At 35.8% G+C, this 24,403-nt stretch overlaps 1 protein-coding gene and 1 long non-coding RNA gene across 3 annotated transcripts; one reads left to right on the top strand and one right to left on the bottom strand.

Annotated features, from left to right (window-relative positions):
* The first annotated feature begins 40 nt into the window (after positions 1–40).
* On the top strand, positions 41–24,403 carry LOC136808397 (uncharacterized). Of its 2 annotated transcripts, none has more exons than XR_010846877.1 (4): positions 41–168; positions 5,027–5,176; positions 7,325–7,419; positions 24,157–24,403. It is a non-coding gene; the product is annotated as an uncharacterized lncRNA (long non-coding RNA). The 2 variants fall into 2 exon arrangements; XR_010846878.1 differs by lacking the exon at positions 24,157–24,403 and adding an exon at positions 11,057–11,145.
* On the bottom strand, positions 4,396–22,077 carry LOC136808376 (uncharacterized). The gene is made up of 27 exons (XM_067064909.1): positions 21,969–22,077; positions 20,859–21,002; positions 20,208–20,351; positions 19,572–19,994; positions 18,733–19,011; positions 17,971–18,279; positions 17,116–17,361; positions 16,551–16,682; positions 15,674–15,970; positions 15,241–15,427; positions 14,661–14,776; positions 13,922–14,194; positions 13,346–13,529; positions 12,810–13,036; positions 12,281–12,556; positions 11,522–11,821; positions 11,027–11,164; positions 10,327–10,596; positions 9,638–10,072; positions 8,801–9,094; positions 8,464–8,591; positions 8,107–8,287; positions 7,323–7,442; positions 6,488–6,781; positions 5,755–6,057; positions 5,305–5,610; positions 4,396–5,158 (listed from the first exon to the last, which is right to left on the bottom strand). Exons 1-27 carry the CDS (start codon positions 22,021–22,023, stop codon positions 4,965–4,967), a joined length of 6,255 nt encoding a protein of 2,084 aa, XP_066921010.1. The 5' UTR covers positions 22,024–22,077; the 3' UTR covers positions 4,396–4,964.

Genomic DNA, 24,403 nt, shown 5'->3' with positions numbered 1-24,403 from the left:
CAGTGTTCAAAGTCACACTTGCCTATGAAAATGGCGGGAATCTCACGTGGAAAGCACATGGTTCGCTACTGGCTACATGTCGAAAAACTGTCCGATTGTTTCTAGAGGCGTTGGAACCTGTCATTTTGCTAGCACCTAATTTATAGATAGCACTGCAATACCGATCAGGTATGTTAATGTTCTGTTTTGAAATTATATAAAAAAAGACTAGATTAGATCTCTTCTATTTTTTGGGGCTTCTACTTTCAACATTTCCCACAGCAGCGCATCTTCAATTAATTCACACAATCATGCATTCTTTTTTTTTCAATTCACGCACTCATGCAATTTAAAATTTTTTTTCATGTTCACTTCACACAAGTGAAAAAAGCCCATTCACGCACAAAATTATAAACCGATGGCAGGGGACCCGTCAATCGAACAAATCTGAAATGGTATGCAGAATCAATTGAACACAATTGAATAATTGTGATTTGGTTGTCAAATTGTATTAGAATATTACCCAGTATTTTCCGTTCAATCAGGTTCAATTGCTTTAATGACATTTGATTAATTTATTCCCTTTCATGGATACTTTTAGCTACTGTATGCACTCGCTCTTATCTCATCCAGCCATCAGGCTAGCTCTACTAGGGCTCTAAAACAGCATCTAATAACATGAAAACTAGAATATGATTTTTAATGGGAATCAAAACTATAAAAGTGCACTTACAAACATCAATTTGTCAGATCAGCTAACAAAATTAATAACGACACTGTCATCATTGACATTAAAACAAACGATTTTCTGTCAAGAGCCTTTATGAACATATTCCAACAACTTCCATCAAAATGATCTATCACATCACAGATCAGTCTACCATTTTAGCGCAGTCCGAGGATTGAGCCGAGAACGCTTGCAGAACGCCTGCGAGCTCCCGCGCAGGTAAAAAACTTTAATCTGTCAATCATTTTCTCAAGCGAAGAGACGCAAAGCGATTCTAGTCAGAAATGGATGGTAACTTTTCATCTTCATTATTTTTAAAATGAAGCACAACCAAAAAAAACGAAACTTCAGAAAGTTGCCTATTTCTAGAGTAAAACAATTCTGACAATTAACAAAATTGATGATAATATATTTTTTTTGGTCAGGCAAATGCAGTTAGGAACATTTGGCGAGTTCCTGTATGCAGCTGCAATCAAAAAAAATCATAACTGCACTCATAAAAAGATTACGTTTGCGTCTTTTTTACCTAGACGATAATAGCAAATATAATAAGTATAAGCAGACTGTGCCTTTATTTGGCTGTAAAAAATTCTGCTTTGGTAGAAATTTTTCCAACTTTCAACAATGATAGGACACACTTATTGAAACAAAATAGACCTTTTTTCTAAGAGGCCACCCTGTTGAATAATTATGTAGTCCAGCAGAAAAACAATGATAAAACTATACATAATTATTACAATATGCATGATACAGTAATTATGCATGGCTGTATCATTGTTTTTATGGCTGGACTACATAATTATTCAACAGGACGTCCTCTTTGAAAAAAGGTCTATTAACCAGCGCATTTTTTATCTTTCTACTTCTTCATCTTCAATGAAGGTCTCAAAGTCAAATAGAATTAAGCACATAAGATATTCTTATAATTGTGAAGTGTTGTTTGCACTTTTGCTACGGTGGAGTGCATGACGTACCGTGAGAAAGGGTAACTTGCATCAGTGGAGGCTAACATGCATAGCCCTCAAATGAAAGAGTTGTCTGGTCATTAAAATACAAAGTTAAATCAAAACAAAAATGGTAGAGTAGAGCTTCGAGCGGAGCTGCATAGTTGTATTTTAATGACCAGACAGGTCATTCATTTGAGGGCTATGCATGTTAGCCTCCACTGATGCAAGTTACCCTTTCTCACGGTAACTATTAGGGGTTCTAGTCTTGAGCCCTAAGCCTACGCGAGATTGAAGTGTTTGGGTAAACAAGACAAATTTCAAAATAAGCGGGTCTTTTGAAGCACTTCCGTGCGATTGAAATATCGCTCTTTGTGACGCACTGTTGATTATAATTTACATTTGATTGGTTTGATCACAATTTTCATTCGAACTTATTCGATTGACACTGTCTAGACATTTTATAGCTTTGACTCACCAAGTTTAATTTAATTTACAGGGATCAAATTAATTTGAAATTGAGTCAGACTTTTTGGCGAACAAAAGAAAGATAAATAAGCCCGCCGCAGCCTCACAATTATTTAGCTTTCGCAATGCGTTTTTAGCAATATACGATGCATTTTCTACTTTAAATAATAATTTGTAAGCAAAGTAACGGTTGTTTTTGCTTATTAAGGATTCAAAGTACTTGTTTAAAGTACTGTGAGATCGGGTAACTTGCATCAGTGTTGGCTAACATCAGGCTAACTCTAAAGCTTAACAATAGTGCCGGGGATCATCAATGGATAGTATTCAATTATCATTATCCCTTTATTTTCATTCGAAGAGCTTTTGCATTTTTGTATTTTTTACTGTTCTTGAAAGATCTTCTATGTGGCGTTTTTTTGCAAACTTCAAAAAACTGATTTTTGTCCCGCCTTTGCAGGACTTTGGCTTAAGTGCTTGCGTGCAGCATAGGGTACAATGTCCAAATATGCGTTTCTCATAATTTTTGTATGAAGAGTTAGGTCTATACTGAACATCCATAGCCCTCAAATGAAGACCTGGCTTGTCATTAAAATACAAAGTTAAATCAAAACAAACCTGATTTAAAAAATTTGCGGGTGGTAAAATGTATATCTTCTAATCATAAGTGATGTCATGCATAATTATGTTTAATATTATTATTACATTTTACACGGACGGTTACACGTTCAGCAGCCATCTAGAAACGTCTGAATTCCCGCCATTTAGTCGGCGAGTAATTTTGCTTCGTACATCTACAAAAACGCATCGCAAACTGCGATATGGGATGTGTTAATTCGATCCCTGGTTTACTTTCTTACTGTCTAGCCTGGAGATCTATCCTATGATTTCTTATGCCAAGAACAAAATTTATAAATTTTAAAACTTTTTTCTTTGAAAAGTGAGTCCAGTGAGAAATTAAGCTTTTTTGTTTTTGAGTCTGAAAATGGATTCACAGCTCTGACTCGTCAAGTATACATTAGAATTAAAACGCAGCAGTCTTTTGAATTACAGAAATTTTTATAATGATAATGTCATATAATTAATTTGTCTTTTACAACACAGCTGTTACTAAGGTACAAGATAATTTGTCCTGTTTGTACTGGCTGGAGTAATTTTTTATTCGATAGACTGTCACGTTCTCCAAAATGACTATTACTGTGGATGTACAGTCTGACTGTTTAATCGTCCATTGTTTCCAGCGGCTGGGGTCAGAAACCTTCCTCTTTTGATCGTCATGCACCAAGAAGAAAAGTCCTTTGTTAGCTAATTCTGAGGGACTTCAACTTCATGTTGTCATATCATTGATATTGTCCGACTTATTTGAAACTTTAAATATAAAGGACCTTACAAATAGCCTTCTTTTGAACTGTCTGACTTCAGTAAATCTTGTTTTTTGAATAAGTCTAGTTTTGCCTTTGCTGGAAAACTTAAAATCTGGATCAAAAAGGTAAATCATCAAAATGTGTAAAGTAACTTTGTGTAATGCTGAAATACCTTGTCTAATTCTGTCATAGCAACTATCTGGTCTTAAATATTTATAAGTAAAGTGAGCCTAAAATCACCCTCACTGCTTTGCAGACCAGATAGTTGCTATGTCAAAATAAGACTATTCTAGGTATGCTTACATTTCACTTTACGGTATTTTGGTAATTTTTGAATTTTGCTAACATCAGCAATGTTAGACATTTAAGAATAAATATCAGATGTAAGCAAATTTTGACCCCCCTCCCTCTTTGATAGTAATCTCCTGCTTATTATTGCTTTTTTTCCGGTTACCTTCCCCCTTCAAGAAAGCAAAATTTTTAATCTCTAATAAACTGACTTTTTTGAGCTGAAAAGATATTCTAACTTTAATAGTTTTCAAATGGTCATCAATGAATCTACCAACTGAATGAAAATTGTATGCTCTAAGAGAACTAATAGATATCGAATTTTGTACATCTTTCAACTCCTAATAGTAATAAAGAAAAAGGCTAGGTATCCATTTCCATCAGGATACCAATATTTTGTCTGGTTGCCAACTTTGAAATAGCAATTCTTGATCAAAAATTCAACACACTCTGATACATCTCTTTTGGTAAAAAAATCTTGTTTTATTTTCCTTTTGCCGTCCAACAGAAGGAATTCACAGAAAATCCAAGTTTATCACTGATTGTATAAGCTTTGAGCAGATTTCAAAATCTTGAAAACGGGATAAATCGTTTTTAAGTCAATTTGATTCTTATGTATTTTATTTTTCATGAAAAAATGAAGTATAAATTTTTAAATTTTAATTTTTACATAAGTAATATAATGCCAAAGAAAATTATCGTCAAGAAAGGGTTATGGTCTACAATCTAAATAAAATTAAAGGTGAACAATAAGTATAAAAATGAGAAACTTCAAAAATGTATTTAGACTCAATATAAAAATAATAAAAATAGTAAAATAATAGAATTATCATATATACAATGTTTTGTGTTTTCTTTCGTTTTACTTTTAGCAAACTCATGTCATGTTTATGTCATGAAATAATAATAAAAAACGGAGTAAATTTCCAGCAACTCCTAAAATTCAAATTCAAATAATTGATTATTTTGAATGAAATAGGGCTAAAAAGGGATAATACGATTGAAAAGAATTTGAGTTATTTTGTATTTTCTTTCAAGAAAGGCAATGTCCAATCTAGATCTGAATTCTTTTGAACTCTAAATTATGTTTTTAATTTTATTAAATCAAGTCATTTTGTTCTTTGAAATTTATTTTGAGTTGAATTCTTCTTTTCATAAGTCTATTTCCAAGTCCACTGCAGTATTGAATGTTTCACTTTAAACTTTTTCATCAGCTTGATATCCTCCATTCATTTTTGCTTTTTCGTTTCCACCGGTAGATTCATATGACTTGGCAGATCGAGATTTGTAAACAGCTCGGATGACAAGTGCAAGAATGATGACAATGATTATAAGTATGGCGACCACGATCAGAGCAATTTCCCATGATGCTAAGCCTGAACTGGCTGATCCTGAAAAATCAAACAGAAGTAGGTAGTTAATCTTTTGCATTTTTAAATCTATTATTTTTGAAGGTAAATGTATCTCAATATTGGATATTAATTGTATAGAAAACTCAAACACTGATTTCGAGGACTGAAAAAGATAGTTTACTAACCTTCAGTTGTATGGAAGTATTTAGCAGAATAATCTCCAAAAGCACCACTTCGGCCCAAAGCGGCCACTCTGATACCATACGATTGTCCACCTTCCATATCAACAATAGTGTAGTTTTGAGTTCCTGTGTCAATTTCAATTATGCGACAATCCTTAACAGGTTTTATACAGTATTCGATTCTGTATTTGATTTGATGTTTTTCAAGGCCATTTTTGTCTTTTGGTGTTTCCCATTGCACAATGGCTTTCTGGTTTGGATGATCAGGGTGTTTGGTGACTTTGACGTTTTGTGGTGGTGATGGAAGTGCTACAACGAAAGAAAAAATTGTGATGAAATTCAATTGAATGAGTGTGCTCATCTAACCGTGCCAAGTATTAATTAAAGTAAGAGTTTCCTATCGATGATATTTTGAAGTTTTAAATCAATAGAAATTATGAGTGGTTTACTTACTGTCTTTATCAGCAGTTGAGAATACCAATTTCAATGGTTCACCAGATTTTCCAAGTGGGTTGATTGCAGTGACTTCCACATCATACTCAGTCCCAGGCTTCAAATCTTTCAATGTCGCAGATTGCCCATCGACAGTCTTATCTTTGCAATCTTCTTCCGTTCTGCACCATTGTAATTTGTATTTGATTTCTTTGGCGCGTGCATTTCCAAGGTTGGAAGGAGCTTCCCATTCTAGGTTGACTTGCTTCGTTTCAAAACCATCAACTGTGGTCACTTTACTTTCTTTTGGTTTTGATGGTGTTCCTACGAAGCAGAAGATATGAGATAATCTTCTGTCTCAGGTTTTTGTCTTATTTAACTTAAAGGGACATAACAGTACTTGCGAAATTTGTAAACAAACTGTATGCAGCGGATACAAAATCAAAACAATTGTCACATGTCGAAATAAAAAATCAAACCAAATATGGCTAATTTTGATTGTTCAATTGTTTTACAAGTTTGTTTTGAACACGTGATTTTAATTGTTCTCTTTAATGGCACGTGGTTCGCGCAATGTTTACATTTTACTACTTTTATGTCCCTTTAATGTTTTCGCTATTTAGAATGTTTTCGCTATTTAGAATGTTTTATGGTTTTGATATCTATCAATGCCTTTTATTAAAAGAAATATCAAAACCTCCTTGCTTTGCTCAAATAAGATTGTTATGCGATTCAAATTAATTTGGAAGCTTACCTAAGGTTTTGGTCTTGTAAACACCTTTGAACTGTTTTGCCTCTCCGATCAAATTACTTGGAATGATTCCAAATTCACAATTTGCTTTGTCTTCATTTTCTGTCAACCCTTCAAAGGTGTAGGATTGCTCTTTCTTGGGAATCGTGGTTTCAACCAAAGGAGATTCTACATCGTTGACAGTGCATTTCAAAGTGAGATGGTATTCAATTGGGTTGTTGGCTGGCTCCTCCCATTTGAAAGTCAACGAATTCCATGAAGCCTCGACATCGACTTTCTCTATCTTCTCTGGTGCAGCTGGAAAACAAATTGATAAGATTTATTAAAATAACTTTTTCAAAACTCACCCATTACTTTCAAGATTATTGCAGTTTTTGGTTTCTTTAACATTCCTATCTTGCCTTATGGTGTGTTTTTTTTAGTTCGATATATAGTTCGACTCGGATCCAAAAGTAGCAGCTCAAATTTCATTAAGGTTTTCACGATATGCACCTGCAATGGCTTCACAAATTTATCATCACAAATTCTGGCTTTTCTGCCCAACACGTCACTTACAACCAGTCAGCTGTTGCAATAGTGACTTAATGTCAGAAGACATTGCAGAGGTTTATGACCCAAATATATTCTTCAATTCATGATATGCATCACTGCAATGTCTTCAACATCACACCATAGATCTAACAGCTGATTGGTTGTAAGTGACGTAAAATCAGTCAATACATCACTAGCAACCAATCAGCTGTTGGGTTCGTGATGAAATGTTAGAAATAGAAGACATTGTAAAGGTTGCATATCATGAATTGAATTCAATTTTATCATTGATGCATTTTTCACTTACAGCATTTGGCAGCTTTGGATTCATCAGATCGATCGATGCAATCAATGATTCCGTCACATACACGATTGGGATTCAAACACTTGATTGGACAGCGATAGTAAGTTTCATCCTTACACGTGTCTGAAATAAAATCATCATTATTATTGTCAGTGAAAGCATTTTATTATGAGGCTGAAGTTTTTAAGAATATCTTTTTGTGTCTCAGTCCGAAAAGAAAAGAAGCTAATCCATTGGTTGAATTGGTGTTAATTACAAGATTTAAGGAGCTGTAACCACTGACCTTTATATATCTTTATATAAAGGTCAGTGGCTGTAACGTGTGAACATGATCTCAGTACTTACAGTATGGTGAAAGTGTAGAAAGTTCATTGGCAATGGACGAATGAGATGATTTATCTTAGGTTGAGATTGCGAAAAAGGACTTATCGACTTTTAATGGGCTTAAAATTATAATTTAATATAAAAAATGGAAATTTAGTCGAGACAGACTCTTATTTACACCCGGGTCAGAGTTCTTTATTTCCTGAGACAGAGTGTCTCGTTTATTTATCCAACACAAGTTCCAAACACGTTGATGTTTCGCAGGTGATTTCCAACGAATCTGGATTGATTAATAGTGAAGTTAAGTAAATCGGCAAAATCACGACGACGAACGAAAATTTAACAGGCTAGTTAGTTTCAACCAATCAATTTTCGTATTTTCACTAGCCTTTTACATTTTTTCGTCTGTTGTCGTGATTATCCTGGTATGCTTAACCTCAGTAATTAACAAAGCGAACCATACCTTTCTCTAAAGTTTTATAACTTGCTTTTTGTTCATCACCTCCTTCATCATCACCAGAAAAGACGGAGATTTTGAAGCGGTACTGCGTGTCAGGTTTCAATCCCTCAACCAATTTCTCTGTGGAGCCTTCTTCACTGATGACGTCATTGCAATCTTCGGTACCGTCTATACAGACTCGTATCTAAAGATGGTAGCAGAAAGAAAATTGTTATGATATTTGAATTTTGTTGCGTTTTGTTGCCATAAAGTAGACTTTTCTTCTTATTTGGCTCTCTGTTTGCTATAGTTTTTTGTCAAACAGATTCCTTCTAGACTTTGATTTTTTAGAATTCGTCGAGAAAAATGAAGTTCACTCACTTTATATTTGAGTTGGTCTTTCGCTTTTCCACCGGTGACGAAGGGTGCTTTCCATGACACTTGGACGCTGGTTGATTCTTCGTTTTCTGTTGTTTTGAACTCGATCTTTTGTGGCTTACCTGCTGGTGCTGTGTTGGTGGGAGAGAAAAACGGAGATACTGACTTAAATTGTGTTTGGATGTGTTCAATGATTTAATTGAATGGAGGAAAAATTAACTGAAAATTTATTGAATTTTGCTGCTAGAATGAATGCATCTAGATCAAAACCTGGAAAGGTTTAGCTTATTTCAGTCGTTGCGGATTGATATTTTTTTATTGATTCATTTCAACAACTCACCATTCTTTTCTGGTGTCTCGATTTCCAAAACCGTTCCCTTATTCTTGCCAATGAAATTATAAACCACTGCCTTGACTTTGTATTCTGAGTTCGCTTTCACTCCTTTAGTGAATGTGACCACGCCATCTTTCAAAACATCTCCTCCTTTAACGACTTCTTCTTGTAAGAAAGATCCTTCTTTTGTGGTAAGTGTGAACACGATTTGATTGGCCACACGTTCCAGTTTGTGGTATTTGATGGCGATAGACGAGATTCCCAGATTCTCTTTTTCGATCACAACGTTCGGTGATAATGCTATGGGAAGGAAAGTACATTTCAGATTAGTAAAACATGAGATGGATGGTTTAACCCTACCTACTGAGAGGGGGGCACAAAGGCACTATGTGCCCCCCTTTTAGTTCTAAGGGACCCAAAAAGCTCTCAGTAGGTAGGGTTAAATAGAACTATTGAATAATTGTTCTTTAGGGAGTAACTTAGTTCAATTTCTTGGCTTTATAAAATATAATCATCTCTTGTAGTGGTAAAGTTAACTTTTACTGTTCTGTGCCTAACCTTTGTTTTTAACCTCGTACCCAGTGTATCATCGGCGTTCTTGATGGCACCAGGGTATTACATGGAACAGACTAGTAGCGTTATAAAGCCTTGCATACACTGGAACGTGTTTAACAATCAATTTTAGAATGGTCAAATGTAATGTTGGCTCAGTAGTATATAATAATGATTTTGAGTGTCAAAGTTAACTTCTGGTACCCTTCACTTTATTGTTTATCGTGCGTTATACCATTTAACAAATCTTCTTTAAGAGAACAAAGAAAACAGACTTGAAAACACACTTACAGCATCCAGCGCTTTTCTTTTCATCTGCTGCATCTTTGCAATCTTTCTTTCCATCACAAGTCGCATTCTTGCTGACACATGTTCCGTCAAGTTTGCATTCAAACTCATTGCTATTACATAAAGTCGTTTTGAAGCGGATCTCATTTGATGGCGCGCTGGATTGGTCATATTCATTCGTTGCTGTGACAACCACGCTGTAGTTCTTGCTCGGTTTCAAGGATTGGATAATATAATGTAATTTATTGGTGACAGATTTTTCATCGCATGTTTGTGACTTCTCCTTTTGATTAGTGTAACATAACTTGATGTCGTACTGTATTGTTTCTGGGTCATTGTTGTTTAGTTTAGAGGGGATTTCCCAACTGATTCTGCGTTGGTTTTTCTCGTTCGATTTGACGTCATCAGCCTTCAAGTTTTGGACGGCAGTTGTTGGTCCTGTACAAGAAAATTGAATAGCGATGGTTAAATGTTATGACAGCATTTTTGCATCAGTTTTCAATTGTCTTAGATTTCTTAAGAAAATGTTAACATAAACATCGTATGTTACTCCATATCAATTTCACTGACACTACTTTATTATTGCCAGGCATGATCGAGACTCTGGCGCCAAAAGGTGGAATCATTTTGCAACGGAAAGATGACACTGACATGTTGAACACAAACACTTTGTAAACAAATAAGATACGTACCACTTTCGTTAGCTAGTTTCTTGTTACTAGTCACTTTTTCTCCATCACCAGTTGGGTTGAACGCGGAAAGAGAGTAGGTCACTAGGCTGCCTTCTTTCAAATTGCTCACACGGAATGATGTTGTATTTCCTGAGATAGAGTGTCTTGTTTTGTTATTCACAAGAAGCGTGTAGCCGCGAACGCGTTGATCTTTAGTAGGTGATTTCCAATGGATCTTCAAGAAATTCAATCCTCCAATGACTTTGCCGATCTCGACCTCCTCTGGTGGTGCTACAAATATTGATTAAATAAGTTGCGAATAATTAATAGCTGAATTTTAGTGTTTTTTATAACCATACAAAAATAAAAAATCCGGCTCGCAAGATTTTAGGAAAATTACAAAAATCCGTTAAATTCCAGTCAAAAATAGCCAAAATCGGAAAACGAAGGGACAAGTTATGCTTAGCATCTGCTTAAATTTTTGCCATATCTGAGTCTAGATATGCTTATCAGTGGAATGCTCATAAAAAACACCTATTAGTAATAAAGGAAGTTGGTTGGGATCTTACATCGCAATTCAACTTTGCTTAATAATGAAATTTACTCTGTAAATGGCATGTTTTTTTCGTAAAGCCCATGCTTTGTTTCTGCCTTAATGAGGCATAAAAAGTTACTTAAAGCAATTGTTTGAGATCATCGAAGATTAAATTTATAGACTTACAGCAGCCAGCGATTTTCTGTTCATCCACAGCTCTACCGGGAATATCACTTGGACAATCAAATTTGTTATCACATCGTTGCTCTTGCTTGATGCATTTGGATCCTCCTGCACATAACCACTCATCATCTCGACACGTGTCTGCAAGAAGATCGAAATAAAGGGGTTGATTAAAACATACTTTAATCCAAATTGTGTATTTTTTTCCCTGAAAATTGTACTTTAATCCAAACTATTTCCACGCCTCTAATTTTCGCTGACCCTTTAATTTTCGCGCATTTTGTAATTTCTGGGATTCTTTTTAAGTGTTTTTGATGAACAAATTATACTATCTATCAAAAGATTTGTGAAATGTTTCATGAAATTGTTCTCGTATATCCAACGGCTTTGATTTATAACATTACTTCAGTCCTTTAGAAGATCCAACCTAAGATGAGTTCTACATGAGATAGCTTTTATGCAAGAAAAAAATTTAACATCGTGTAATTGAAATAATACCTTGCTCATCCGTTCGGAATTCTTTTGCTTCTGCAATTTTCCCCGATTTCAAATACTTGGTATCGTACACTTGAAGCGTGTAATTATATTTGGTGTCTGCTCTCAGGTCTTCCAACACTCCTTTTGTTCCATTGAAATCTACAAAGTCACACTTGGCGAAATAACAGAAACGTACGCGGACTTTGACATTTTCTAATAAACTGTCTCCCAGATCTCCGTATTTCCATTCGATTTCTCGCTTCTGTGACTCTGCATATCGCACCTTTTTGTCGTTCGATTCTTTGACTGCTTTCGGAGAGACTGAAAAAAGAAATGGTGTAATTTGTTTGATTACAATTAAAGTATCTAAGCTCAAACTTATGTTATGTGTGTAAATGGCTTCGACTCAAAACATTTCTTTGTCAATTCAAGTATACATAATCTTAATTTCTATATCTGTCGCATCGATGAATTGATATGGAAACAGATTCGTTATAAAATCTTCTGAAGCTTCCAATGTGCTTCACTTATTTTATTGACCAATGAGATTACATACAATAGCGAGTTTATGTATTTGTACTTTCGAGGGCATCGGAGTGACTGAAGTGATATGAAATAACCCACAGTTTTGACCCGCAAAATCAGCAAGGGCGCTAAAAAATCTAATTCACCATCGTCCTCAAATGATCAGGTTTTAGACAATTTAGAAGCTATCCGTCTCAGAAAAACACACATACATAAACTTGCTAGTAAAGAGACAAACAGTGGAAAGGTGCTTACTGAATCGAGCCGTCCTGAATATTTCTTGTTTCGTTTTGGGACCAAGGCCAAAGAAATCTTCTTGAACTGTGATGTCATACTCGTCATCTTCCGTCAGTTTGTTGACGGTAAATTCTCCGTCGTCGCTGGAGACGGTTAATGTTCGACGTCCTCCTTCTGAATCGATGATTTCGACGAAATATTTCGGTTGCCGGTTTAATGTGGTGGTTGGAAGTTGGAAAGTGAGCGAATCGAATTCGTTGGATTTTAATTTTAATTCGAGAGGTTTGTCGTTGACTGAAAAATAAACGAAAATTGCGTGAGTATATATATTAGTGAGGAGAAAGAAACCTCATTCATTGAAAGAAAGTGTTGTTGTTTTTGCCTTGTTATTGTTTAAAGTTAAAGTTCAATAAGGGACTCTTCTTTCCATGATGGATTTCAATGACTCAGAGGTTCATTGACCGTTGGCTTGCTCCATAAAGATTTCTTTAATTCGATTCGATTAATTCGAATAACTTGATTCGATTAATCGATAAATTTCAATTACCATTTTCTCTTTTGCACATGAATCCTTCTTCGTTGTCACATCGGGCGGCCACCCATGCGAATTGTCCGCCATCTTTAGCCACCATGAGAACGCATTGTTGCCGTTTGTTGAAAGGTTCATCTTGATCGATTTGGCTGTAACCGAACGACGTGCCGTCCGTCCATTTGTATGTCGTGTCGGACGTCCGTTGTAAGCCGTTGAAATATGCGACGTTCACTACTGGCTCTCTGTAAAATAAAATAAAGATTAATTCTAATAATTGAGCATGGAGGTCTTTTTTCGTATTATTCCAAGTTTATTGTGAGTTGCCCTGGTCTCACTTCTCTATCTCTGTAAATTTGGAGTCTCTACTAACATTTAACAGTTAGAAAATCTCGCCTACTTGATTGTTATGATTTCGCTTCGAAATTATTTAAAACCTTCCGATTGAATTTACTCATAATCTTGAAAGTTTAGTTATTCCAAATTATCATCTCATATTTTGTTGATCTAACAAAGGAAATTTCTACTTTGAAAGTTATGGTCAAGCTTCCTACCTCCTGACTTCATAAAGAACTTCATCTCCTTCACTGGCTGACCCAATAGAAACCAAATCACCGCCCAATTTCTCACAAACGTCTCTCGCTTCATCGAAAGTCTTTCCATCCAAACCGGCGGGACCACGGTAATAACACGATGAACCGTACTTCTTCCAATCATATCCCGGACAGATGTTTGTGTCTGAAACGAAATGTAAACAATGTCTTCTTTAATCTGAGTATGAAAGGCGCGAATGAATGCCTTTGCTATGTGCAAGAAATTCTTATTTCCAAGATTTAGACCAAGTTGTTTGATTCACTTGACTTTTTAGTCATATTAAGAGGTATTTAATAGCAATAGACCTTCTCATAAATTACGTTACGAACATCACTTGCCTCGTTTTGAAATTACTGCTATGTATGGTGATTAACTCCCAGCAGATTTTATTACAACTATTTTCTATTCATAACAAAATCGTTTAATGTCTCAAAGGATGTGATCACCATGGAAATAGTTTGAATACGAGGCAAATGATGTTCGTGACGTAATTTATGAAAAGGTCTATTGAAGGTAATAATTATCTTTTAACTTACCCGTGGTCGTACTAGCTTCAGTAAATTCACCGCTTCCTTTGTCATTCCTCGCTGCAACTCTGACATCATAATTCTTATTTGGCTCTAACTCTTGAATGGTGTATTTATTAGAAGTGACTTTCTCTTCATTGCCATCTTCCCAGCTTGAAGTACTTGATGTTTTATATTGAACAGTGTACCCTACAATGCTTTGACCGTCAGCTTTGTCCCAGATGACATCAATCTCGCTTCTTCGTGGTCGTACTTCCAAATTCTCAATTTCGCCTGGCAGCTCTGTGGAAGGATTTGATTAATAAATTTAGGTGAAGTTTTCAATATTATGAAGGAATTTTGATGATCAATCTCACTCTATCGCCCTTTTAAAGTCCGCTAAATTTCTGAAATAAGCTATATCCAAAGAACTACTGTTCAATGGCAACCCGACATTATTACTCAAATTTGAGTGCCATGAGCAGCTGCCGAACTGTAGCATAAAAGGGACTAAATCTGAGTCCACCAAGGCCTAAGTGTCGATGTTGGCCTATCATAGCATTGAAATGAGTCATAGGTGACTCTTTTTCTAATTCAATCTTTAAGAGACCAAAACTTTTAATTCGAATTAGAGAAAGATTCGAATAACAGAGAACAATTTAAACCACTTTCTAGCTGAGGGATATTGATATTTTAGTTTGAATTACAAAAAGATTCGAATAATAGAGATTCGAATAAGAGAGAGTCACATGTAGAGAAATTTCATTACCTCTTTCACTGGTGGAGAATTTTATCCATGGAGACTTATCACTTTCTCCGTCACTATCTTCCACTTTGTATCGGAAGGAATAGGATGTGTTGTACTCCAAATCATCGAATAAGTATCTGCAAAGGAGTTATGAATTCGTTGGTTAGATAATAATAACAACAGAAAATGAGTCTGTAAGCTTCAAACAGTGCTCAGCCAACATTCAAGGGGCAAATTCGTTGGTTAAATAATGGCATTGAAGGGTCAATGAGTTTGATATTCGCAGCAATTGTATTGTCAAATGGCTCACACTCTGCAAAACATCTTGTCGTAAAAATACTTAGGGTTTTCCCAGAACTGAGGAAGGGTATCGCGAGTTAAAAGAGGTATTCAAGTAAAGAACACAAGTCAAAACAAAATTGTATCATGTTAATCGCAGCCCTTTTCTCTATCGAAAGGCAATTTTCTTTGTTAGCGACATATGGCATGCTGTAAAAGGTTAGAGTGAAGTCATGGAAGTTTTTGCTAGTTTTGTTGTGACTATGAAGCTCGCGGATCAATGTTTGGAAAGAAAAAAGAGAACATTCTATCTTGTCCTTACTTCAGTGGTCGTATACTGGTCTTGATCTTCAACGTTTCATTCAGCTTGTTATGGTCATTTGTATGTTTGTATTCAATGGTGTATGATTCCAATGAAAGTTCATTGATGCCTGGTAACCCTTGGAATTCAATCTTCAAGAATGTGGGACCTTGTTCGATCAACTCTGGTGGTAAAGCGATTGGTCCAACTAAAAAAGAGAAGCAGTTTTTCTTTGTTTGATTGACTCGTGATGTATTTATTTCGATTGGATATTTCGATTCGTTTGGAAAGGATGGAATGAGAATTCAATACATTTCTTTGGGGATATTACACTTAAGATAGCCCTTCTTTCTTTCTTCACACAGTGGTTTGAATTGTATTTTTCATAATAACCTGTACAGAGCTTTATCAATTGAATATCAACTTATACTCAACCTAATGAATGTTTCCTTACGTGTTCTGGTCTGCTTGCTTAAGACGGGTCCATTGCCAGACTGACTGACTCCGTACACATAAACTGTTGACGCAATGCTAGGTGAAAAGTCAGGATGTTGAATAATCAAGGCACCGAACTGGCTGTCTCGCTTAACACCACGCACTGATTGGCCATTGGGAAGTTTGATGACGTCACCAGATGCTCCATTTATGTCGACAATCACGACACCACTGAGTGAACCATTCAGATTAAGAAGATGAATTTTGAGTCCTTTGTATTGCGCTGTGATGTTAAAGTCCACTATACCTGGTAATTCTGAAGAGTGAAATTATTTTGATTAGTTTACTTGTTTAGGCAAAGAAAATATTTGTTCATCAAGTCGTTACGTAAAGATACAGTTGACTAACTCTTATTCGATTTTCAAGCGGCCAAGAATTTTCTTTCTTATAAAGAGGATGTTATGCAATTTGCTTAAGGGACAAATGTTTATGTTCGAATTACAGAAAGATTCGAATAATAGAGGTTAGAATTAGAGTGAGTCAACTGCAGTGTTTTGCGAGCTAAGATATATTCCTGTGCTGCCGAAGATTGACAAAATTAAGTCTCGCGTATTTATAAATTGTTCTTAAAAAATAAGAATCGTGTATCAACCTCTCCATCCTTTAAGCACGAAAAGATTCTTACTACAGTTGGCTGGTCAGTTAACTTGTCTAGATAAAGAAAATATTTGTTCATCAACCGTTACGTGAAGCTAGTGTTTTTTGAGCTAAACTAAACCGTTTGTTTTTGACAAAACTATGCCTCGTCGTGTATTTATTAATTGTTCTTCTAAGAGAAGAATCGTGTATCACCGTGCCCCTTACAACCTCTCCTTTAAACCCAAATGGATTCTTACTGCAGTTGGCTGGTTTGTAGAGATGTTCTTCGTCTGAACCGTCCGAACAATCTTTGTTGCTGTTGCAGACTTGTCCGAAATTCGGTAAACATTCTCCGTTTTGACACTGGAACTCTTGCGGTGCACAATTTTCTGGAGAAAAAAATGGCAAGAGTTATGAAAAAATGTTTTAATATTGGAATGTCTAAACTGTCGAAGGTCCTGTTTCAGCCAGAAATTCATTTCAATAATTTTGATAAAACTGAGGCGAGACAAGTGCGTTATTGCCAGATACAGTAGAGTTTCCATAACTCGAACTTTCAGAGGGAACACAAATTTGTTCGAGTTATGGAGTAAGGTTTAAAAGGCATGGTTTACTGAAGGGACAAGAAAGTTTGCTCGAGTTAAAAAGACTAATACAATCACAATACAACAGTAAGCTAGTCTTCAAAAAAGAAGCAAGGTGCTTCCCCTTCTCAGCCTCGCTTCGATGTTCATATTATCTTCTATGGGCGTTATGAATACTAAATTGGTGTTGAAAAAATGTTATGTCAACCAGGTTTCATGGATATACGGGTATACTCACTGGTTCGTTCCGTAGTGCTTGTATACTGATCATCACGATCACCGTTTCGTCGAGTCAACTGGATCTTGTATTCCGTATCTTTTTCCAATCCGGTCACATTGTAATCAGTGACGTCCGACTTCAATTTGTACGACTTTCCGCCGACTTTGAGTGAATAGCCGAAAACGACATCTGGAGGGACGTGCGACGGCCATGCGAGTACGATAAAGGTTCGGAAAACTTCAACACTCAAAAACTCGAATGGTTCTGAAAATTGAAATTTGAAATATTTATTTGAGGTTAGTTTGCCAATAGAAAACTTTGATACACACATCAACCCTTAATTGCGCGGTCGGTTTCTAAGGGAGGGGACTGGTGATGAATTTACAAGGAAATGACGTCACAATTCCCAGTCTTCTCACACTTTAAAGGTTGATATGAGTATTGCAAGAGTTGGTTACCTATTAAAATTGACATTTTGAACGGGTCACTGCTTTTTGCTTAGAAAACCCCCTTTCACTCTTTGGTCCATAACTTTTTTTCCCCATGACAAAAAAATTGACTCTACCCCTCATTTGAAAGCTGATAAAATTATCTTTCCAACGGTATATAGAAACCTTTTATAATAATTTTTTCTAGGTTGACCCTATTATGGGCGAATTTCTACTGGACTATAATGAAATCGGCTATACCCGTTTAAAAGTCTTCTAATAGTTGGTTACCTAAGTAAATTCACAAAACTGAAACAGCACTATATTTTGTTTTCAGAAGTCTGTTTTTGATACTTTTTTGCTATGATAAAAATCCCTGCTGCGAATTGTTCCTTTGAAATTCGAGACAATTAATATATGAAAGAAAAATTATTATTGTTTTAACCTCTTGGTTTGAAAACGAAAGTATCGTCGACGGTTTTATTTCCACCGGTGCGAGCGCCATTTGATACTGTAAACCAGTAATAGAAATTATCTTTATCTTTGTAATTGTCCATTGGGATTTCATATTCCAATCTTCCTCCGGTGATGTTTTGGGCGAATGGTTTCAATTTGCTTCCTTTCTTCTGCCATCTGATGGTGTAGAGAAGTTCGTTGAGGGCGACACCGCCCGTTTCCGTGGGTGGCTTCCATTTGAAAAATTGAACTCTCTTCTTGGAATAGTTTTCGATGTCCACTGCATTACCAACAGGTCCTTAAATTGAAAGATTTGTTTTTTCATTTTGTTTTGAAATTGCTTGAGAGTCTTGAGAGTCTTGAGAGTTAAAGACATTTTCTGAAGGCTTTTTTAAAGTAAATTCTATGTTTAACTCATTTTTTTCCCTTTTGACAGAAGAATAGCGAGTTTATGTTGTTGTTTTTTCTGCGACGAAGACCGTAGGATTTTCTAATTTGTTTACATCCTGACTCACTCAGAACGCTGTGGAGGACAGTAAATTAGCACTTTTACCGTCCTCAATTTTGCAGGTAAGAAGTCCGTGTTTTTCCAAATCGCTTAACTCGCGCCACCGTTCTCAAATGTACAAATACATAAACTCGTTAATTTCTTATCCAGAACTAATAGATCCTATAGTATGAATTTCCTAATTGATTTACAAAAATGAGGAGTGCTATTTCTCAAAAAGCCAAGTTATTTAAGACAACATACCTTTATCTGTTTTGAAGACACCTTTGCTGGATTTTATACTAAATCCGGACGGATTTCGTGCGCGAATTTCAACCGTGTATTTTGTATTTTGCTTCAAGTTGGTGATTTCCCTTCTGACCATGGTGCCATCAACATCTTTGAAATTGTCCACAAAACCATTACTTAAGAGGATTTGATATCCAGTGATTCGTTCAGAAGCCCTGGGTTTCTTCCATTTGATGATAATGCTGTACCTGGTGCCGACTTCTGGCTCAAGCAGCTCTACGGGTGATGGTTTACCTGAAAGTGAAAGTCCAGTTATCGTGTGGTGATAGATGAATAGAGTCGATATCTTACGTGGATGAACCCAGTAATCTAGGACTTTTAGACAGTCTTTCGATTATTTCAAGAGGGGTCCACGGCCAGCCGGCTCGGCTATCGAACGGAACTGAACGGAACATTAGAAGTAGCGGGGATTCGAACCACGAATCCCTGGTTCGAGACGCTGACGCCTTTGACCACTTGGCCATCGCTGATATAGTAAGCAAGGCCCGAGGTTGAAAAGTTCAGTGCTCACATAAATGAGAAAAACTTTAGTTATCAAATCGGTGAAGACGCTTAAGTGAAAGAAAGTCTTTGCTACAGTCAAAGTCATAATATTTGAGAAAAAAGGGAAATTCCCACGAAATCTTATAACCACAAACGATTTGGAAGCGCTCTAAATTAGCTTGAAATGGTAGAGTTTTTACTCTGAGTTTTCATGCTAGACTTGAGACTTGCCCGAACTTTAAATTGCTAAAAAGAGGAATTAACCAAAATTCTCAATATATTTTGCACAAGATTGTAGTTTTTAAACTTACTACATAAATCGCTTTCATCAGATTTATCACGGCAATCTTCTGTTCCATCACAAAGTTGACTTGATAGTGTTGTGTTCCGGATACATTTTCTTTCGTTGGGACATTTGTATTGCGAAGTTGAACAAAGAGGTGTTGTGAAGACCAAAGGTGAAGCTTTCCCGTTTAATCCGGTCACCGTTGATGTTGTTATAATGATGGAATATTGAGTTCCGGGTTTAACGGACATTTGAGTAGAGAGTTCATTCGTTTGTTGTGCACTGCACGAAGTAAGGCGAGGAAGGACGCAAAGTTTGATGCTGTAGATAATATCTTGTGCTCTGTTGAATCCCAAATCATTTGGAATGGACCATGAAAGTAACACTTTGGTAGATTCTGATCCTTTGACAGGCTCAGCTTTTGCACTGCTCACTTCTCCTGGTTTCCCTGATAAATAAAATGATGGATTCTGATTGGTTCGCTTCTTTTTGGTTTGAAATTTTGTTATTAGGATCGAATCTCAGACCTTACAAAAGTCAGCAAAAACAGATTTTGGCCTCTTTCTGAAAAAGCGAATAGCCCTTATTTCGTCTCCAACGGATATGGTAACTTTCGGAAATGGGTGAGGAGAGACAAGGGTGTGTTTTTCTTAACACTTACTTCCTCTGTATTGTATTTTGAAGTTGTTCGATCGTCGTTCATTGTTCGAATTATCGGTCACAACACACCGATATTCTCCGGCTAATGTCTTGTCCATCCGAAAGATCGTCATCGTATCTCCGAGTGCGTTCAAACTAACTTTGCCTAAAGGAGCAAAAGAGAAGTGTTATTTTACAATCACATCACTCTAATTTGAACCTCTTTTATTCGAAGATTTGAACTGTAATTTGAGCTTAAACATTGGCCCCTTCAGCGGGAAAGTCGCATCAAATCCTCTCAATAATTCGACTCGTTCTCTACCTTACAGAAAAATTGGCCCTTTGAAAATCTTATTCGTGTAAGTGTGTTATTTATCCAATATAGTATTCTTATATCCAAATCCGTAAGCTCTGAAAGGGACATAAAAGTAGTAAAATGTAAACATTGCGCGAACCACGTTCCATTAAAGAGAACAATTAAAATCACGTGTCCAAAACAAACTTGTAAAACAATTGAACAATCAAAACTAGCCATATTTGGTTTGATTTTTTATTTTGATATATGACATTTGTTTTGATTTTGTATCCGCTGCATACAGTTTGTTTACAAATTTCGCAAGTGCTGTTATGTCCCTTTAATCCGAAGAAAGTCTGACACAATCTAAGGTCTTACTTGGGACGTTATCAACTTCATTTGAATCTTGGAACCATTGGAAACGATAGGGTGGTGTCCCACCTGTTGCCGAGCAACGGAATGAGCGGCTTCGATCATGGTCCACCGTCACGTCTTGGAAATCAGTCGTCACACGGAGTTGACCTGTGGTGATGGATGAAAGAACGAATAATTTGATTTGATTCTCAAAAAATTATCCATAATTTTCTGTTTTTAACTTACTTCTGCGGGGGTCTTAAATTACTTTGGAGCAGGAACATGAGCCCAACTAGATTCACACGCAAGTTTATTTGAGTTGACCTGAATTTTCGATATTGTTTCAGTTGAATAGAAACTTTTTCATAATTAGAAGATTTATATTAGCTTGGATGAGTTAATTAATAGATCAATTAATATAATAAGTGTTGTCTACCAATTAGATTATAACCACCAATAACCTCATTAACTCTTAATTACATCAATATTCATTTTCCAGATGTCGCAAGTAAAGGTCACCTTACTACAAGCGTGAAACCTTAAAGTACCTTTTAAGATCCTTTTTCATTATTCTTTTCTACACTGGACTAATCCAACCATCCTGACCTTGAGGCAGACGGAATTCTGCTTTCTTTGGTATTCTGGGACCTTGTTCACCGCATCGTCTTATGTAAATAAAAGTTTTGTGTCTAATATGAAAGCTAGATCACGTGGTTTATGCTTTAAACAGAAGGCAAATTTTGTCCTGCTAATGGAATAGTATTCACCAATAACCTTGTTACCTTATTTAAAGGAGCCATGGTCTATGCTTAAAATGGAAAATTGTAATGTTTCTATTAATTCATTGGCATTTTGGGACCCTTTTCATCTCATCCTATCACATCCTCTTATATTCATGATATGCACCACTGCAACGACTTCACGAAATTATGCAACTTTTCTGTTTTTGTTCCACCCGATACGTCACTTTTGCTATTCTTTAAGTGACGTATTGGGTGGAAAATCTTAAAAGTTTTCAGAAGACTCTCCAGTGGTGCATATCTTGAATAACGACAAGGCACGTGTTTGAAATGAAAACTTGGCCCCATGCTCCAAACAAAAAAAATTGACCTTCCAAAAACTTTTGTTTCTTACCGTGTATATGGTGGATGAAAGATATCAGCAAAGACAACAGTAATTTTCGATGCATTTTTCTCAAATGTGTCAGATTACTAGTTTGGCTTTCTCTATATCTTTACTAATAACGAAAAAAAATGGTTTTAAACACCTATTGCAAGGATAGATTCCCTGATTAGAAGTCGTTTGTTGGAAAGATATTCGAGAGAAGTAGCTTTGTCCATGTTTGGGAGAACTCGTCATTCGAAGATTTTTTTGAATATATCTATAGACTCGTTTCCGAGTTTCCTATCTCACTGAACATTGCCATTACATCTGGATGACATGAAACTCTGAGTATGAAATTAACTTAAATCGTTTTCTTAACTCAAACTAGTATAGCCTATTGTTTCCGAAATTAGCTTTTTCTTAATAACCCTTTTTCATTAAAATATCACAATGAAGATTAGAAATATGACCCTAGAAACTAAAATAAAAACTAATGTAGATAAATCATCTATTTCAAGATGCCATCACCAATCACCAATCCCAACTCTTCATCCAACTGAAAGTTTGGTTTATGTTTCATTACCATTGCTGTCCTCCTTTTTATACGCCATGTCTGGCAAGGTTGGAAACATGACGCTTTTAACCACAAGTAGTTATTATGTAAGCTATTTAATGTTTGTTGTAGGTGAAAAGGTTTACTTTTGGTCTATTTTTTCATGGATGATTGGTATTTTTCTGTGGTTTGTAGTTACATAAGGGGAATATATTTTCTTATCTAATGAGCAATAATGAATGATGTATTATGTTTCATTATAAGCACTCTATAACTGGAGTTCTCTCTCTCTCTCTCTCAGTCTCTGGCACAATTAGCTCTCCGTAGTTTTCCATTGACTAGGTTTCAGATCGAAGTTTTATGTGTTGGTAAAAATGCACTTGTGTTCTACACTTGATGACTTGAGCCCTTAACACTTGAGAAGGATTTCTTCTCTAAAACGAAAAAGTTCTTAATACGATATTCCTATTAATGAAGGAATTGTAATTAATTTGTTGGCATCATAGAGCTCATTATCAGTGCAATGACCTGTTGTAGCCATGAATTAAAAGGGTATTTTTAACACATGCAAAATATCCTAATACAAGCAATGTGTTCCATTTTGGGAAGATATTGCCTGCAAATAAAGATACTGATTTAAATATAGTTTTTGTTGTGTCGCCAGTCCTAATGAACGAATAATTTGTAACAATATTTGGGGAATTTTACGCAAGTTCCAATCTTCCGTTCATTATCTATTTTTATCGAATGACGACTTTTCTGTAATGTGTTTTTAAGTTGAATAGCAACGCGAAACATTACGTAATAGCTTACGGTATTTGGATAGCTGTGCGACCAGCCTGATGGAGGATCGTAGCTTCAAAGTATCGCCGTATAAAGGCTTGGTTTAATCTTTGCCATCGAATGGATTTTAAAAAGACTCTTGACCAGATTTAAATGAATATATTACAATCTTGGACTTCGTTTGGAGGGATGTAAACTAACAAATGTTGTCATAATTTGTAAATAAAGATGTTGCAATGATAACATTACGTAATATAAATACCGATGACATCATTTTGAACCTAATGAAAAAATCTTCAAAGTAATAAAGTTTTGAACTTTTCATTTATAAATGGAGGCAAAAATCTTTTAACACCATACAAGGATGTATTTCCCAGAGCCTTAGTTGACTGGGTCTCAAAACGTTGTGTGTACATTATCATATACAACTAAAAATTATTTTACATTGAAGGGCTAAAAATATCATTAAAAAATTGTTTTTCGTTTTTGTTTGAAACAAAATTTGTTTAATTTCATATACTATACAATCTGTATTTTATGCTTTTGAGGCCACGAGAGCCTGTAATACAAACCAATGCAGCTTAATTGCTTCATTAGGTTAAACATAATTTTCCACCTAGGAAGAGATGTATGAGAAAGATTTTGAATGTGAACATTTCAGCTAGTCTCTGTTAGAAGCGGGCTGCGGGCTGTCTCTCTACTCATGCCACCGTTAAAGGAAAAGATCAAAGCGGTGAAAATGTTGCATTTGGAAAAACCTCGTCTTCGTTGTATTTTCTCTTATTTTCTATATCCATAGCGCGGAATAAGGTTGAAAGAGATTGGCGCGAATTAGCAAAGTTCCCTAACATCAACATCAATATCTTTTGCATTCTCTTTCAGAATCCTGATGCACACAAGTCATTCTGTTACATCGATCGGTGGTTCCTTACGAACATCCCCATATACGGTAACAGCTCAGCGTATCTCACTTATCACGAAAAGTAATCAGAACATAAAGCATACACCATCAACAACTTGGAAGGCTGTTAGTGGCCACCCTTACCTAATGAGGCATATTAATATAAATGACTCATTTCTTTGAAAACAGACGATTGTTCGCACCTCAAAATTAGCTTCAAGAGTGAGA

This window comes from Clytia hemisphaerica, unplaced genomic scaffold (assembly GCF_902728285.1).
Source record: "Clytia hemisphaerica strain Z4C2 unplaced genomic scaffold, Clytia hemisphaerica genome assembly, whole genome shotgun sequence".
NCBI lineage: Eukaryota > Metazoa > Cnidaria > Hydrozoa > Leptothecata > Clytiidae > Clytia > Clytia hemisphaerica.
Note: the sequence above shows the minus strand (reverse complement) of the source record. Positions and strands in the feature narration are given on the sequence as shown.